At 43.5% G+C, this 18,180-nt stretch overlaps 1 protein-coding gene across 1 annotated transcript in view; it reads right to left on the bottom strand.

Annotated features, from left to right (window-relative positions):
- Nucleotides 1-18,180, bottom strand: part of MED13L (mediator complex subunit 13L) — a 178,263-nt gene that overhangs the window by 80,314 nt on the left and 79,769 nt on the right. Inside the window, exons 3-4 of the mRNA XM_032705450.1 lie at nucleotides 14,481-14,565; nucleotides 10,072-10,155 (exon numbers count right to left, since the gene is read on the bottom strand). Coding sequence (XP_032561341.1) covers nucleotides 10,072-10,155; nucleotides 14,481-14,565 — 169 coding nt within the window. The remainder of the gene's footprint in view (nucleotides 1-10,071; nucleotides 10,156-14,480; nucleotides 14,566-18,180) is intronic.

Here is an 18,180-nt window from a genome sequence, read left to right as displayed (position 1 = left end):
CACCCCCACTTTCAGGATTTACAGAGCTTTTCTCCTGTGAAATGCAAACTCTCTGTGACACACACAAGCTAGTGCAGAAGTAGTGCCTGAAATCCTGAAGAACAGTCTCCACATCCAGGAGTTCCAACAGCAGGTCTGTAGAGGTGTAAGTAGAGCAAAGAGTCTGGAGCACACATTTACCACAGAGGAAAGCCATGGTTTGATCCCTGCTGCATCCCAAGATCCGATGGCAGCAGATGGCAGCAGCAAGCACAGCACTGGGAAAGTTCAGTTTGGGAGACCTGGTTTTTCTGGGCATCTGGAAAAAAAGGCCTGTTCCTCAGGAATTACTCACTTGCTCAACTGCTTTGTTATCAGGGTAAGGTGTAGAGAGACCAAACACAGCCTGATTTATTACAGGTATTTTTATGTTCACTGGTTTTCCAGAAACAAAACTTGACACAAATCCCCTGTCTGCCAAGAACAGTGTGAACCAGAGGACCTGACTCCAAACAAGTGGGTCTGTCCCACCCCGAGGGAATTCAGCCAGCTCAGCCCCACACACTGCAAGGGAATCCAGCTTTTGTTTTTAAAATATGATCCAGTGTTTGCTCACTTGTCCAGGACTTCTCAACTTCTGAAGTGCACACACTCAGAACATATAAAAAGTCACTCTTTTGCCAAACTAAGAGCACTTGGAAGTTGCCCAGGGTTTGGGATTGAGGAAGGACCTGCTCCACACGTGCTCTCCGTGCTGCCTCGGGCTCAGACCACACGTAACTTGTGAGATTCAGGCTGAAGGTACAAGGTGTGCTCTCTCTGAGCAGGAGAGGAAGCTTTTTCCTGAGGGTTTGCCCTCAAAGAGCAAAGTCCTTCGACAATTCCCCCCAAAATCTCAGCTTTTGGGAGGTATGCAGGCACCTGATCACACACCTGCTGCCAGAACCTCTCCCTCCCTCCCCATCCTGCCCCACTCTTGTCCATGAAAAAGCTGATTTTAATTAGATGAGATTTTTCAAAGAGGAAAATTGAAAGCCCAGTCACCAGTCAGTACTTCTTGCTACGACACACTCAGAGAGAGCAGCCAAGAATAACAACCAGTGGCTTCTTGCTGCACTTCCCTGACCCAACTGCACCGTTTGTGCCCCCAAATGTGGTGCTGGGACTGCAGCTCCTCCCGCCCCAGACAGCTTTCAAAATAAATAGTGCTGAGCTCAGAGCAGAGTTTGGTTACAGGGACTACGTAGGAGGAAAGAATGAGCCCTCAGAGGCAAACAGGAGGGAGAAAGGTGGGGAGAAGGAGCCCAAAAACCTGAGGGAGCATTACTGCTGTCCTTCCACCGGAGCCACGCTGCCGAATTTTGCCTTCCTCAGTAAACTGGAAGCCAGGAGAGTTCACTAATGATGATGTATTTTTTAAGGGGTACCTACTCTGTGGTTGCTGCACATCAGTCCTTCATTTTAGCCTGGCAAAGGAAGGCCCCCAGCTCTCTGCTCATTGTGCAGATGTGGGTTTGTTTGTGTTACTGGGCCCACCCAGAAGAATTGGTCTATATGGCCTTATTTAGATTATATATGATACATCGAGTGCTCATTCAAGTTTGTTATCTTCTAAACCAGCAGCAAATTTATACCAAAGCCAAGCTACTTTAAAACTGCCTTATTATCCTGAATCTGACAAGTTAATAAGACACTAAAAGCATTCACAAGACTAATTCAGCTTTCTCTTCAGCTTTATAAATGGTTCCAGACAATTACCTTTTAAAAATAAGCATTTCCATAATTTTTTGCTATAGCAGTCACAAAACAGTCCATTTATATCACAAAGTCTGGTGATTAATTCTTAAACAAGGGCCCTGGTTGCACAACACCAACGGCTCCTGTGGTGCTGCACAAAGATCACAGGATTTGGCAGTGGTTTAAACGACTTGTTCCACCCCCTGCCACGGGCAGGGACACCTCCCACCAGCCCAGGTTACTCCAACCTGGCCTTGGGCACTTCCAGGGATCCAGGGGCAGCCACAGCTTCTCTGGGCAACCTGTGCCAGGGCCTCCCCACCCTCACAGGGAACAATTTCTTCCCAATATCTCATCTAAACCTACTCTCTTTCAGTTTAAAACCATCCCCCCTTGCCCTGTCACCATTTAAGTCCGAGTCTTCAGAAAATAAGGGTTAGCAAAAATTTTTAAGGGAGCGTAACTCTCAGAAAACAGAGGTGGAGAATAAATAACCTCCATAACTCTGTTCTGAAACGAAGCTTTATTTCAAGATCAAGTTATTTTAAAGAGGTGTAAAAGTGTCAGAAAAAACAATGCAGTCGATATTATTCAATGGAATTGCTTTCAACTGAAGTTTTCTTTCCTATTTTTGGAGTGAGACTGAAGAATGTTTTGGCTTTAGGCACCGGTTTTATTTATGAATACGAGGAAGTGTATTTACTTCTGAATTGGACTGAAAACAAATCCTGCAGTGCCACTGGTTTTACAGAACTTCGAGGAGCACCTACTGCTTCCAGGGATTTTAAATCAGCTCAAGGACCAAACCCAGCCTGCCTTTCAGAACCCCAAGGTTCTGTGGGGAGGTTCCTGCAGCTGCACCTACAGTCGGAGCTGTGACAGATTTCAGTGTTCAAAACCAAGGCCCTCTAAATATCTGCAGAAGCCCTCCAGTCAATCCATCACTGATACAGTAAGTGACAACACTTGTGTTTGGCAGACAGTGCAACTGGGAGCCCTGACAAATCTCATTAGCAGCACATCAGGGGCACTTAGTTTATCCTTTCCATGCAGTGCCAACAGGGAGGGTGTAACCAGGAAAGGAGCTTAAACATTAGTGGGACTGCACTAATTGGTCACCAAGTCCTGATTAAGCCAAGGCTTCATACAGAATTACTGAAGTTCAAGTATCCCACACAGAAGCGTATCCAAAACCACTTAATGAAGATACCAAGTCACTTCTGAACTACACAAATAAGGCATGAAAAATAAAAGAAACAGAAATAGGTAACTCTTGATTTTCTTGAACTACCTGCCTTTTGTACACTCCTAGTCCAAAATATTTCAATCATTTAAATAACTACAGGTTTTAAAAGTTACAAAAGCGTGAAAAATAATCTCTCAATTGCATGAAATAATGTAAATATTTGGAATATATGTAGACAATCCAGTAACCTCATATATATAAATATTTGTAAGATAAACAATGATGCCCAGAAATAGTAACTGCAAGAGAAGGTTTTACAACATCCAGAAGTTACAGATGACTAGATCAGCTTTATGTATTTGTTCATTTACATTAATTAAATCAGTAAAAAAGATCTTTAACTTCGATATTCTAGAGATAACTCTTCTGCATTATAAACTGGAATCCACAAAAGCATATGCCACCATATCCCTCTAAATGGGAAAAGAGGAAACACAAGGGAACACATATCCCAACACCCATATCCTGTATATCCTGGCTTCCTCAGAACCCTACGAGGGGATGGTATTTATAAACATACACTGAGAATAGATGGATTCACAGAATCACAGAATCAGCTGGGTTGGAAGGGACCTCTGAGATCATCAAGTCCAACCCTTGATCCAACCCTGCTGTGGTTCCCAGCCCATGGCACTGATGCCACATCCAGCCTGTCCTTAAACACCTCCAGGGATGGAGAATCCACCACTTCCCTGGGCAGCCCATTCCAATGGCTGATCACCCTCTCTGGAAAGAAATTCTTCCTAATCAACCTAAGCCTCCCCTGGCACAGCTTAGGACCCAGCCCTCTTGTCTTGCTGATGGGAGAAGAGACCAACCCCCCCCGGCTCCCCCCTCCTGTCAGGGAGTTGCAGAGAGTTAGGAGGTCTCCCCTGAGCCTCCTCTTCTCCAGGCTGAGCCCCCCCAGCTCCCTCAGCCTCTCCTCACAGCACTTGTGCTCCAGTCCCTTCCCCAGCCTCGCTGCTCTTCCCTGGACCTGCTCCAGCCCCTCAATGTCCTTCCTGAGCTGAGGGCCCAGAGCTGGACACAGCACTCCAGGGGTGGCCTCACCAGTGCTGAGTCCAGGAGCAGAATCACTGCCCTGGACCTGTTGGCCACACTGTTCCGGAGCCAGGCCAGGATCCACTGGCCTTCTTGGCCACCTGAGCACACTCTGGCTCCTGTTCAGCTTCCAAGTCTTTCAGAAGGAAAAAGGCTTTGGAGCAGGCAGCTCACCAAAATCCAACTGCTGCAAGCCCTGTGAGAGCACCTTGAATGTTGGGACTGGCTCCAGCACAGCTCAGGAACACTAGGAACTGTAGGAGGCAGAGGGCACGAGGGAGTTGTTCTTTCCCAGGACAGGAGGGGATAAGGATTGTGGTAAGAACTCCTTTCACAGCGGTGGGTGGTGGTCAGCAGTGCCTATCTCCTGTGCTGGGGCTCCAGGGGACACAAACACCCGGGGATTACAAACACCCCAGGACAAAACTGCCACAGGTCACACTGTGAGTGCCAACCCTGCCCACGCTGGGAATTCCTGCATGGAATGAGGGTCCCGGGGTCTGCCAGGGACACACAGGCAGTGCAAATGCCCCCAGCACTCGCACCAGCAGCACTGGGGTATTGCTGCACCCACACGAGGAGGTCCCTGCAGGAACAGACCCTGTGTTATCAGCGCTGGGGGAGAAGCAATTCCTGACTCACTCCTATCACCCAAACCCCCCTCTGATGGGCTGAAGGACCCCCAGCACCTCCCCCCAGCACCCCCGGGCTTTATCTGGGCTGCCTGGCCCGGGTAATGCTCCCAGCAAACAGCTGGATGAGACACTGCACACCTCCTGAACCGGCTGGCTGGGGACACAGCCCAGAGGAGCACGGCTCCAGTGACATCTCACCCCATGCAGGAGCCCTGCTATTGTTCCCAGGCTTTATCCTGATGGCCAAGGGTCAAGGAATCCCAAGAATCGGTGCCTGGGGTGGCTTTGCCCTGCCTCTGTAATGCCTTTCCCCCGGGAAGGCAGATAAAGGCTGGGCCCGGGTGGGAGCTGCAGGATCAGGGTCCCATTACCAAGGGGCTGCACAAACCCCACTCCAACCCCACTGGTGTCCCAAAGCAGAGCTGTGCAGGGGCACTGCAAACTGGGGCACTGCCAGGGTGCTCCCTGACAGGGCTCACCAGCTCTGACAAAATGCTGCTTTATTACTTTCATTACTAAATAAAAAAAAAACAATAAAAAGACAATTGAGTACCAAATACCCCTTAATTTATAGCTCATCTAGACAGTTGCTTTGGTGATAAAGCACAGGAACCTTACTATTTTCAGCCCAAAATGCTTTTTTTCCTGCACAGTTTTTTTTGCTAACGTTTTCCACCAAGGTTTTTACATTCGAGATTCTTGGAATATGACACAGACAAACAAAATAATCCAAGACTACCAGCAGCATATATAACAGTAGTATATATATAACATTAAAATGGTAATGCTTGAATAGCCCTTTCCCAAACCACCTTAACAGCAGCCTTAGGTAACCCATAGTTGTTAATAATGTTTTGCTGGTTTTTCTATAAAACGTAAAACCACGTTATATTGATTAATGATAATAGATTAATATACTTGAATAAAATTATATTAAAGTACTTTAAAATAACTGAACATAAGCATGCTGATATTAAGGGCACTTTGATATCACCTTGATATATTTTCAGCTTTTGCTGGGAAATGCATATGAAAAAACACTTATTTTATAATCTGTATTTCAGTACTATTCCCTCTGCTAAAATACGACCACAGACCATGTTCCAGTGGGTTCACTACCCAAGATTTCAGAGAAGGTAAGAGTTAATTCAGCTTTAGCACACACAAGATTACCAATTAAAATAACACCAACCAACCACAGATGTAACACAGCAGCTTGGTGTATTGCTTTTACTGAAACCATAAGTAATCCTCAGAAGAAACTCAGCAAAGATGAACAGAACATTTCAGAACTTAAACCTCAAAAATATGAAAATATTTCTCTGGGAACTAAGCCTCTTAAACTGAAATAGAAAAGCTTATTTTTACAGGGGTAGGAAGAATTATTGGAAAATACAGAATATTTCTTATTACTCGGTATTTCCATCACATTTATTTTGACAAGTCAAGAATAAGAACACATTATTTCAAATTAAGTCAGATTGATTTTTATTATTTTCCTTCCCAGTCTTTCCTCATTTATAATGCTGTTGGCAACACTGTAAATATTTATTTCTACAGCATCACTATGCACCATTTTCAAGCAATGTATATGGCCACATTATTGATTTTTTTTTTTAAACACGGCAAAATAGAAGTACACAAATGTGCAGAATCAAAATCATTTACGTGACTTCTTTTTCTCCAAGTGGAGGAAATAAAAACCTTGCTGCACCACACTCTGTGTGCACACCCATTTCTCAGCTGAGGAATTCGAATCTTAATAAAAAAACAAATAGATCACTTCAGCTTGTTTCACCATGTCATCATTTAAGGGAACACCTATACACCATTTGCCAAAAGGAATTATCTGTGCCCTGCCATGTGCCAGGAGCAAAGCTCCCCGTGGGATTCTGAACAGGACTGGTTCCCAATTGCCCCTGGAACAGCTGATGGAACTTTTTCTTTTGGAAGAGGGGATGACCCATAAATTATCCAAGCTACGAAAAGCAACAGTTATTTTTTCAGGTGCTCTCTGCATTTAATTAAATTAAAACCAGCTTAAATTATTTTAGGTTGCTCATAGAGTTTGAACTCTGTTGAACCAAAGTGATTTCCCCCACAATTTCCTACACACCAAGAAAACAATCACAGAAGTCATTAGCAAATACTCTCACATAAGGGGATCATAATTTTTTTTTCAGTAAGATGTTTTAACATTTTATTGTGGTGCTTTCCAAAACAAACAAACAAACCCTGTACAAAACTTGGACAGGGATTCTGAATGGACTGTGAGGAAGAATTTTCATCCCACAGTGGAAGGCACTATCAATGCCTAGGATATGACGAGTTCTGTGAACTCCAAACTTAAAGCTTTCCTTTGGGAAGCTGTGTAGACAAACAATCAAGTTTGCCATTTTCCCTTGGTAGTGTGGAAGTTATTTAGACACACACTGCTGTAGTACAGACCATAAAACATGCAGAGTTGTTTAGGAAGTGACACGTGATATTAGAGATAGTCGGGAAAGAAAACCCACAAGTTCTGCACTACATTTCCTGCCAAAAGGGTCTGGTCTGCACTGTACAGAAAACAAAACACAACCAGAGAGGGATCTGCCTGGAACTCCCTGTGCTGTCCCCTCCCTGCTCCTGGCAGGGCAGGGAAGCTCATCCTGCAGACAGACCCTGGGAAGGCAGGCCAGGCCCTCTGGTTTCTGAGGCTCCTCTGCCATCTCAGAGGTAGGTCAGGGCCACTGCCATGCTCCACTTCACCCCAGCTTCACTCTGAAATCACAGACCTGCTGCCCTTCCCCTCCAATGCCATCCACAGAACCCACGGGCCCTGATTCACTCCCTGAATTTACTCCTGTGAGGTTTAACTCCTTCCCTGTTCACTGACACCCAATTCCAGACTCCTCAGTATGTTCCTGAAATGAAGTTGGTGCCTCTGGACGTTGGAGATTTGAGAGGACTAACTCTGCCTCAAGTATAAAAGCACAGCTCTTCGTTCTAATAGTTCTGTTTCTTTGCCAGAATCAAACCTGCTGCTTTTCACCATTCCAGGGGGTACATATCCACGTGGATCTTTTTCCACACTCAGGGCATTTTCAACAGGCATTACCTGCCCCCACCCTCAGCCTGACCACTGGACACACATGCAGCTTATTTCTAGTGTTTGATATATTAGCACGACTATGAATAATATTTTTCTTAAATACCACTTTTTTTGGTTATGGAAGCATTACCCACAGTGCTGAAGCACCTGCACACTCTCAGCTGGCCCCTTCTTCCTGCCACTGCTCCTGCTTGCTTTGTCTGGAACAAGGGGCTGCTTAGAGCAAGAGTTTCACAAAGCATTTATCTGGAATTAGCAGGAATCAATTTGTCTGAAGATAGCTTTCTGTGTTGTACTGAGAAAGAAAGCTTAAAAGATTAAATAAAAGGTGTCTGGACAGATTAGTCCCCAAAGCCTCCCACTACTTGCTGCTGCTGCCTGCAGGTGACTCTACTGTCCACTTTTGCAGTCTGGGCTACCATATTCCAGCAAGATCAGTTAATTCCCATTATATATTTATAGCAGAAAAGTTAACAACCTGAAACAACACACAACCTATTTCAAATTAGCCCATAGCTATGATTGCTGAATAAGTGCTTTTGAAATGGTGCATATCCAGAGGATCTACAGAAAAAAAAACAGAAAAACCAAACAAACATTATCTTCCTCAAATCAAGAGTCTACCCTTCAACCCTAAAATCCTCAAGGCCGGTTTTATACATGGATACAGATACAGATTGAGCTCAACACGAACTCAGGTTTTGTAACGTCTTGCAGACCAGACATATTTCTGTGCCTACTGAACATCCACTTACAAATGCAGTCGTGCCCTGCAGATCCTGGGTGAGCAATTTGGTGTCACACACACGTAAATCAGACACAGGACCTCCTAATCTGCCAGAATTCTAAGGACACGATCCCCTCCACGCCAGTGCTGCTGCTGTTTTGGACAGACATCATCTCCTGCATCACATGCCTCGTTTCTTAAATTGATACCCAGGAGGAACAGAGAGGAGGAGACTCACAAGTACATTTAATCTGAGCGCTCAGGCTGCAGTGACGTGGGTAAAACAAACAGCTTTAGCTGAAAGGAACTGCCTCCCCGTTCCAGAGGCTGGAAGTGACCACTTCTTACGTCACTTGAGGGAATTAATGTTCCAGAAAATTAAGCTCGATGTTGGTGTGATCAGAAAAGCGGCAGGGAAAACACGAGGGAGGAAGGTGGTTACGCACAGCCAGGACAGGGGAAGGTACAAAGAAACCTGGACCTTTCCATGGCTCCTGGCCATCAGATCAATGTGAAATCAGAGGTTACACACACACAGCGTCAGCCACAGTGCAAACAGCAAAACAAGAGACGACCCCCTGCTAAGTTAACGCTTTCTGGCTGGAGAAAGGAGGCAGATCGGTGTGTAATTACTGCATTCTCTCAAAAACTGCTGCCTCTAAGCACCTGGTTTACACAAGATCTGTTACAGAACGGAGCCAACGGATTTTAGCACTGAACTGTAACACTTCTGTAGTTAAACAGAGCAGAGGGAAAATCACGTGTGATGTGCAGAATGATTTCCCCCAGTACCTACACTGCCACCAGACACATTGCTGTGACTGCAGCCAGGCTGGATGAAGAAGTTGCCACCCCACTTCATCTCCACTGCTCATTACCTTCAAATCTCCCAGCAGAGCTGCCTGTTTAGTCACTTCCTAACCCAGTTCTGTCAAAATGATTCCCGTTAGAAAATCTGTGTTTCAGCTTAACTCAGATTATTTTTGACAGAACTTGTTTAGCGGATGACTATAAATGCAAGTACCAGAAGATCTGAGAACATTGTAACCTTTAGAGCTGGGAGAGGAAACGGCAGCGAGCGTGGAGCCAGATATCCCTGGTTCATGGTTCTGTGCCTCTGGGAGAAGGGCATTAACCGCCCCTATAGGTCTGATTTGGCAGCTGCCTGAGCACTGGAAGCTCTGTATCAAGGCTGGCATCTCTAAAGGAAATAAATCAGTAAATCTACGGACTACTTATTTCACTGCTTAAAATGCCAGGTTGGGTTTTAGTGCCCAGAAATTCAAATAATTCGTTACAACTACCTGCAGTTCTGTTGTATAATGAGAGAAACAGGCAGATGCTGCTCAAAAGATATTAATAAATGTGACATTTCTGTGGAGTTAATGGATAAATACCAACCTCGCCCTCGCATCTTAAATTATCATAACAAGGGCTGAAAACCTACTTAATTGCTTTCTATGTATGACTGATGGGAACACACAGTGTCTGTGATTTTACTTGTTACACAGTAAAAGAAGTGGAAAAACTACCACCAAAATGCAGCATCAAATTACCATCATGCAAGATAAAACACTGACATGAGCAGGACCTGACACAGAGATCTCCTTACCTTTTGTTAACAGGCTTCTCATCCTTGTCATAGGGTCTGATGAACCATTTTCCAATTCTCACGAAGTTTTTATCCATCAGGCATCTAGAAAACAATTACAGCAGCAATTACTGGTTACATCTTGAGGTGTCATTAAAAGCAATCTCTGAAGACAGTGAATCTAAGGGATTAGGTAATTGATTTTCCATCATATCGAAATCAACTTGGTATTTTTTGGGTTTCACAGAACTTTGCCACTTTCTGTTTTCCCACAGAAGCCACAGAGAATTCCTGTCCCATCTCATGATGCTGAACTTCACATCTGGATTCTCCCCTCATCTCTGCCACCATCTTTCCTGCTCAGTGCAGCTTTTTCTGCTGAATGATCCATCATCCTATTTTTCACACTCCTCTTCCTGAACAAAGGCCATTCATTAGTGCTGATTCTTTTCTATTCCTCTCAGACTCCACGATAAAGAACATGCACTCCTGTATTTCTGGCATGTCAGTGGTGTAATACAGTATAGGAATGACAGGAAATTGCATTAAGCAAATATTAACAATGAACCATTTCTCCTTCACAGGATCCACAGCACGATTTCAGGTGCTGAAACTTCCATAATTACTGTTCCCTCTGTCAGAAAACCTTCTTCCAACAAATACCCTCCCACATCACTGAACCAGAGCGATAAGTCACCATTTTCTGTGATCCCTTTAAAACTTCACACTTTCCTTACAGAAACTACATATCCTGTGGCTCTAAAAAAATACCCAACGGAGAGGATTCGAAGTGATCAATAACCAATTTAAATTGACAAGTTAGGAAGTGCCTGATGCCTTTCTTAAGTCCACCTGTGCAGATGAATCAAGTCAGCAACATGCCAGCACTAAGTGTGCTCCACACATTAAACACGCAGTGGAACGTGGTGCCCGAGGGATCACATCCAGGAATTCATTACTAAGGAATATTTTTCAGTCAGGTACTAAATAATATGCTTCAAAAATTCTGAAAAAACAGTCATTTGTTGCTACTGGTTAATAGACAAGCAATATACAAGCTTTACCCACACATTTCACATCTATTCAGTATTTTTTTTTTTGTTTAAAAGAAAGAACTGTACTTTTCCACTTTTCAAAGTTTTCCAATAGTTTGTTCCTGTAGCAGTTGCTAGAGACTGGCCAAAACAAAGGGAAAAAAAAAATCAAAAATCACATGAAACGTTCTGGGAAAGTACTTTCTTCAAGGTTTAGAAAAACTGTGTGATATGTACTTCAAAAGCACACCTAGAAGACACAGAGAGGAAATGGATGACTGACAATGTAGATACTAATATTCTCCTGATTCTTCTGTATAAACTTGGCAGGGTTTTCCAAAGCTAAAACCGAAGAAAATTCTAACAGCACGTTCTCAATTAAAGCAAAAAGAATCCAGTTCAGCCGAATATACCAATATCTTAAACTGAATATGAAAGCTGAGCCAGCAGAGAGACGTTGGTAGAGAGTAAAAAAAAAGAAAAAAGAGCTTCAGTAACTGTTTCCCTAGGAAATATTTGCTATCAGAGAGTCTGTCAGTGCCAGCGTGTTTTATACAAACAAAAGGAAGCCTGTGAAGTTTACACCAGATCCCTAAAGAAAATAATCTGTAGTAGCAAAAACTGTAATAAACTCTCCCCCCTCACACACTCACTTCCACGGCCACATCACTGTGTCTCACCACAGCAGGTTTAACTGCCTCAAACTAATGCTGCTTTCCTAGGGAAAAAAAAGTCGTCATGGGTAGATTTGGCCTTAAAAATCAGTCAACTCTCCACGCCGAACTAAATCAGGGGTTATTTAAGGAATAATCCCATATAAAACGGGAGCCCTGACTGCAGCAGCACGGCTCTGGGATTCGGCCGGGCGAGCAGGTAATGACAGCACCGGGTTATTTTTGCTGCCTAAGCACTAAAGGTAACTATCCTTTCACAGTCAGCTGCAACAATGGACTCGTGTAAAAAAAAAAAAAAAAAAAAAAAAAAAAACACAACACCGAAAAACCAGGTCATGGAAAGCAGTTATTTAATGATCTGAAATAGGAAGATGAAACGCTCCTCCCGCAGCACTGCAGCTGTCCCAGCACTTCACTGGGGCTTGACCTCTTGTATTTCTGGTTTTTCCATGAAAAACAAACAAACAAACAAACGACCCGACAAGGGCACACTAATTGTTACGAAACAGCACCATAATATTTTGAGTACTGTTCCTTCAGCTCTTTTAACGCTTTCCATATTGCCAGTTAACACAACCTGATCACTAACGTGGGTACTGAGGGGGGGAAAAAATAACACAAACAGTTGTGCAAACGTCCTTTTTCTCACATTTCCCAGGGTTAAGTTAAAGCAGAAGCTTCTCCTCCCTCCCTGTCCCGCGTTGTCCCCTCAGTTCCCTCACGGCTCCTTCATGAGGGGCAGCTCCCCCCTCACGGCTCCTCCTCCCGCCATTTCCCTCCCGCCACAGCCCTCGAGAACCCAAAACAACCCCAAACCCCCCCAAAACCTCAGCCCTGTTACTGCGTCAAAATTGAATTCCAGCCTTCTGCTTTACTAATCGAGTTTTTCCTAAAAACACAGGAGAGGATGGGTCTTTAAAGCGTTTATTTGCTTTTTGGTAAAGCCCGCACACATATTGCTATTATTTTAAATAATAACTCCAATGTTAACTTCAGATTTGGTATAACAAGCAAACAAACAAACAAACAAACAAACAAGAGACAAAAAGTGAATAACCTGAGGTAAGTTTAGCCATGATACTGTAAAAAATGTCATCAGGAGAGCGGTGGGACGCTCACATCCAAGGGCGAGGGGCTGGGACTGTGGCATGAGCTGTATCAGTTTATTGTGGCAAAAATCCACTTATCCTGACATGAATCATCTCAGGTATCATGACATGAATTGTATCAGCTCATCATGACAGGGATCACAGCAGGTTATCAGGACACGAGCTGAGGCTCTCAGCAAACACCTGAGGTGAGTTAACAGCTGATGCTGAGAAAAACAGAACAGTTCTGCTGCCTCTGCCGCTGATTTCAGTGAGGTTATTTAAAATAAAACAATCAAAAACTTAATTCACAGGAGGCCCAAAGAATAAAAACAGCCACTGGGAGTACACATAACTGGGTACTATACATTAATAAACACACATCTAATCAATTTTCCCTTTTATACTGCAGAGCTATAAAAGAACTAGTGAACATTCTAGACTTGGAATTTAATGTTTATACTTTTATTCCCTCTTAGGGCTCTACACCTTTTACAAAAATCCCCTAAAGAGACTGGTGGGATAGAAAAATAGGAAATACAGCACCTAATCCTTGTACCTGTGGACATGGCCCCTCAGACTTGCCCTGCTGTCAGACACACAGGGGACACCCTGAGGGGACAGTCACCCTGCTCATGGGAACATCATACAAACCTTATCACTAACAAACCTACAGCAAAGCAAACAGGGCACAGAACGAGACAAGATCAAGGAATTTGCTTATTTTCTGAAAGAAAAAACAGCCAGTGCTGCCTCCTGCAAAACTGCCCTGACACCGAGGTGTGTTGTATTTTGCAACACAGAGGTGCATTATATTTTAGTATTATTATTAGAACTTCAGAAAAAGTGGGACTAGTCTAATGCAATTTAATTCTGAGGAGATATCCAAATTCCTAAGAACTAAGACATAATATAGGAAGGTCCTGATGGCCTGAAGAACTGCAGAAACAGGAAGAATAAAACTCTACAGTCCAAGATGCAACGTCACACACTACAGGCCTAATAACAAGATAATCTTCAGTAAGCTTAAGAGTTGATAGCTGGATTAAGAAGAAAAAGCCGTAAGTGTATTAACTAATCACAGAATAACTTTGCAGTCAAGTCATATATATATATATATATCTGTATGAGCAAGACAAAAGAATACATTAGGTCTTTAAGAACGAAGAACTGTTAAGCTTCACCCCGAATATTGTGCACAAATTTAATCAAATTGTGGCATACATGTAACTAGGATGAATGGAAAAGGAGAGTTAAGAGCTTTTAAGATATGTATCAAGACATGTAACCTCAAAGGGGCTGAAGTTCAGATACAATTATTCTCTGTAAACACCTCAAGAAGGTGAAAACTTTTCTATTTTGCTTTTGAAACAGCTCCCCAGTAAAATTCTGTGCAGAAATATATATCAACATTATTCTTTGTATGAGTGTTTAATTAGTTGGCACAGCATTTAATAATAAATTGCCAAAGTTAACAACTTATGAGATCCACCTCTACCCTGTTCTCTTGTTCTAAAGTTCTACATCTAAAAAAGTGTGGTTTGAGACCAATGTAACATAAATGCTCTGTGGGTATCCCTGCATTATTTTAAGTATCAAAATGAAATATCTGAGAGCATTAGAGCTTTTCTTACCTTTCCAGAAGATTATGAATTGCTTTGAAGAGCAGGGTCCTACACTCATAGGAAAGTCCATTCTCCCAGAATCCTTCTTCCACCACTGCAAAAACAAAACGTCAACATGCTCAGAACAGGGAAATGCAAACATTTATCCAACAGCTTTAATTTTCAACAGGAGTTTATTTCATTAAACTGTTTCAACTATTACCTACACTGCCCAAGTATCTTTAATCTTTACTTGCTGCAGACACGGACTTTGAATTAAGAAAAAAAACAAAACCACAACACAAAAGCATAAAAGCAAAGCCATTTGTTTGTAGCATTCAATATTCAAGTACAGGGGTGAGGAATTCGTGATCATTCTTTGCCACCGCCGCTCAGAGCTCCTTTAAAACTTAACCACAGATGCAGACAATCAGGAAACAAAGTGAATCATTAAAGGTGTGAAATCAATTTACATAACTTAAACAACATTAAACAACTCCCCTGAACCTCTCACTGTCGCACTCAAGTGAAATTCCTCCACTGTACTGACTTAAACTATTGCAGATTTTATGCCAAAATAAAAACTCTGCACTCGGTACCAAACCGCAGGGATTTTATTTTAGAGCTAAAACAAAAAAATCTATTAAAAAAAAAAGAAAATCTAATTATCTCTCATAAAGGAATGAACTAGTCACCTGAAGGATACACAAACCTCAGAGATATCTGCTGTCGTTACTCATGGATTTGGCTGCTAAAAGTACCAAGCGCTGAGCTATTCCTGGTGTGCCTGCACCAGATTCCAAATCTCATTCAGCCACAAGACGCAGAGTGAAAACAGATGATTAAATAACTTCGTCAAGGAGTAAGAATTTGCTAATTGTCTGAGCTCTGTCATTTCAACTCTACAGGAATAGTCGGCACATCTTTAGAAATGCAAACATAAAACTCTTAGTGCACGTCAAGCGCTGAATTCTTAACACCCCTCCCCGGCCGATCTGCAGGAGGAGACCTTCCCAGCAGCACGTCTGTCGTGCAGAGATGATTATCTAAGGAGAGTTTACTCGACAGCCACGTTTAAAGTCGAGCTTCCAAGGAGTCGGTGCTGCCTGGAAAATACTAATCTTGCCAGTGTTCAAAGGCCGGAGCCCAGCGCTGCTCGCTGCTGCGCTGCTTCCCCAGGACCTGGAACTCGCCGAGCTCAAACAAGAGCAGGCGCGTTTTGCGTGTGCAGGGTTGTGAGATGCTAATGTCGGTAACGGTCTCGCTCCACGTACAGAATGGAAAGGGCAGGTTTTAGTCCCTAAATCACCTTATCGAACGGCACAGCACTGCCCAAGGGGAATGGGCAGACACGCTCGTGCCTCGGGGCACACGCGGGAGCCAAAAACCCTTCCTTCGACACCACGGAACGCCCGAAACCTCCCTGACACCGAGGCTGTAATGGGCCACGGCTGTTTACTGCACACAACCTCCCATGGCCTCGGGTTTGGGTTAAACCTGCGTTCCTGAGAAACTCCGAGCCCCCCTGCACTGTCAGAACTATTGATGTCTAAATTCTCCAAAGCTCGGAACTGCTGAAGCCCGGGAAGCTGCCAGGTTGGTACAGTATTGCACTTCAAAACTACACCGTTCCCAAATATATCAACGGTTTTATTATATATATATGTGTGTGTGTGTAATATATGAACAAATATACATATAATATATATGTAAAAATAATATATTTTATGTTTATTTTATTTATTTGGGAATTATGTAGGCTTTAGTTATATCTTCAGCTGTGCCAGGGGAGGTTTAGGTTGGATACTAAGAAGAATTTCTTTGCAGAGAGGGTGCTCAGCCATTGGAATGGGCTGCCCAGGGGGGGTGGAGTCAGCGTCCCTGGAGGTGTTTAAGGACAGACTGGATGTGGCATCAGAGCCATGGGCTGGGAACCACAGCGGGGTTGGATCAAGGGTTGGACTGGATGATCTCGGAGGTCTTTTCCAACCCCCTTGATTCTCTGACTTCATATGCAGTTTTTAAGTTACATATATCTATATATGTCTATATGCCTATAATACACACACATATATATATTATGAGAGAGATCACACCTGAGTTCAGCTCTATGAAAACTCCATATTTAAATACAAAATACCAAATTTTGAGCATGATGAAGTTGACAGAATCTTTGAAAGTCAAAAGAAATTCCCTATTTACACAGCCCTGAGCTCTCCTTGAGTTCCACCCTATCCCAGGCTGTCCTGCCAGTATTTTAACTTTGGAAAACCCTGCTTTAAGAAAGTCCCACCAAGTGGGAGAGACAAGCACCAATTCCATGATTTTGCAGGAGAGTTCCCCTCACCAGTTCTGGTGTTCTCAATCCTAACTCATTGCCCACTCTCAGGGATCACAGCAGCCCAACAGGACCCAGTTACAGAACAACATCATCTCTCAGAACTATTTCCTGCAAGTGTAATTTTGCCAGTCCAGAAGAATTCAGATCAGACTGTGCTGCTTTACCCCGTTTAAATGTACTATTCTGTAGAGTTGGAATAATTTTAATACCGAATTCTTTTGGTACTGGACATGCCCTGTGCTCTTTTTTTCCCTGCACAGCTCCTCTGGGATACCCCCCCCACCAGGGGGTGGTGGGAGGTGAAAGCCCCACAGATCCCAGCAGGAGGGGTGGGATGAGGGAATGGAAACTGCACAGCTGCACTCACGGCTGTCCCACACTCAGCACAAGCAACAGCATTGAGGAATGGGTCCAAAATCCCAGGAAAAGCAGGAAAAAGGCCACGTTAACCTCGCCGTGGAAGCCCTGGTGGCCAAGCCCGAGGGTCACGTCTGTCTGTGAGATCAGACTGGCTGAGGAGCTGCAGGGCCCTGGGACAGGGAAAAGGGGAAACTCTGCACTGGGATCATCCCTCAGTATTCTGATTTTCCAAACTGGCTTTGGTATCACTCAGCATTCACCTAAATTATACATTCAATGAAAATAAAATTATTTCCCTATTAAATTTAACTCTAAGTATATCATAAGACAGTGCCATAACCATTTTCCTATAATAAATAATGCCTTTAATTCCCAGATATATTAATGCACTATACTTACTGTAATTACCTCTAATGCTTCTTTATCCTACTAAAAAAGTACCTCTCACAATTAAGAGAATGGACATATGTCTGATGCAATAAAAATGAGGAGGAAAAATTAGAAGTGCAGCATTTCACTTCCTCTCTGCTCTTTGGCTTCCTGATCCAGCCTCCAAAAGTGTTTAAATAACTGGAGCAGGTTTCAGCTTCAAGATGCACGTGGTGACCAGTAACAAAACTTGGCAAAACACTAAAAGTCAGATTACCCCCCCCAAATTGCAAAGTTCCTGACACAATGGAACTAGATTTTAGACTTTCAGAAGAGCATTTTAAACCCATATAGCAGATTGAAGGCTAGGAAATAACTGCTGGTCTCTGTCTGTCTACACAATAATTTGTAATGCTTTTAACACTCAGCAGGTTGAACTCCAGCCCTCCTCAGCCTTCCTGTGCTGCCCAACAGCATTTTCAGGCACAGCCAACAGCAAAAAGGTGCTGCACAGGTTCCAAAACATGCCAACCACCTCCATCCTGTCCCGAGGGTATTCCTGTTCCTCCAGGTGAGATATTTCTCTGTAGACACAACAAACGTGACACTGTGCACCAGCACTGAAAGGATCTTCCAAAAAAAGAGAACTTCTGAGGGAAG

This window comes from Chiroxiphia lanceolata, chromosome 18 (assembly GCF_009829145.1).
Source record: "Chiroxiphia lanceolata isolate bChiLan1 chromosome 18, bChiLan1.pri, whole genome shotgun sequence".
In the NCBI taxonomy this organism is placed as follows: domain Eukaryota; kingdom Metazoa; phylum Chordata; class Aves; order Passeriformes; family Pipridae; genus Chiroxiphia; species Chiroxiphia lanceolata.
Note: the sequence above shows the minus strand (reverse complement) of the source record. Positions and strands in the feature narration are given on the sequence as shown.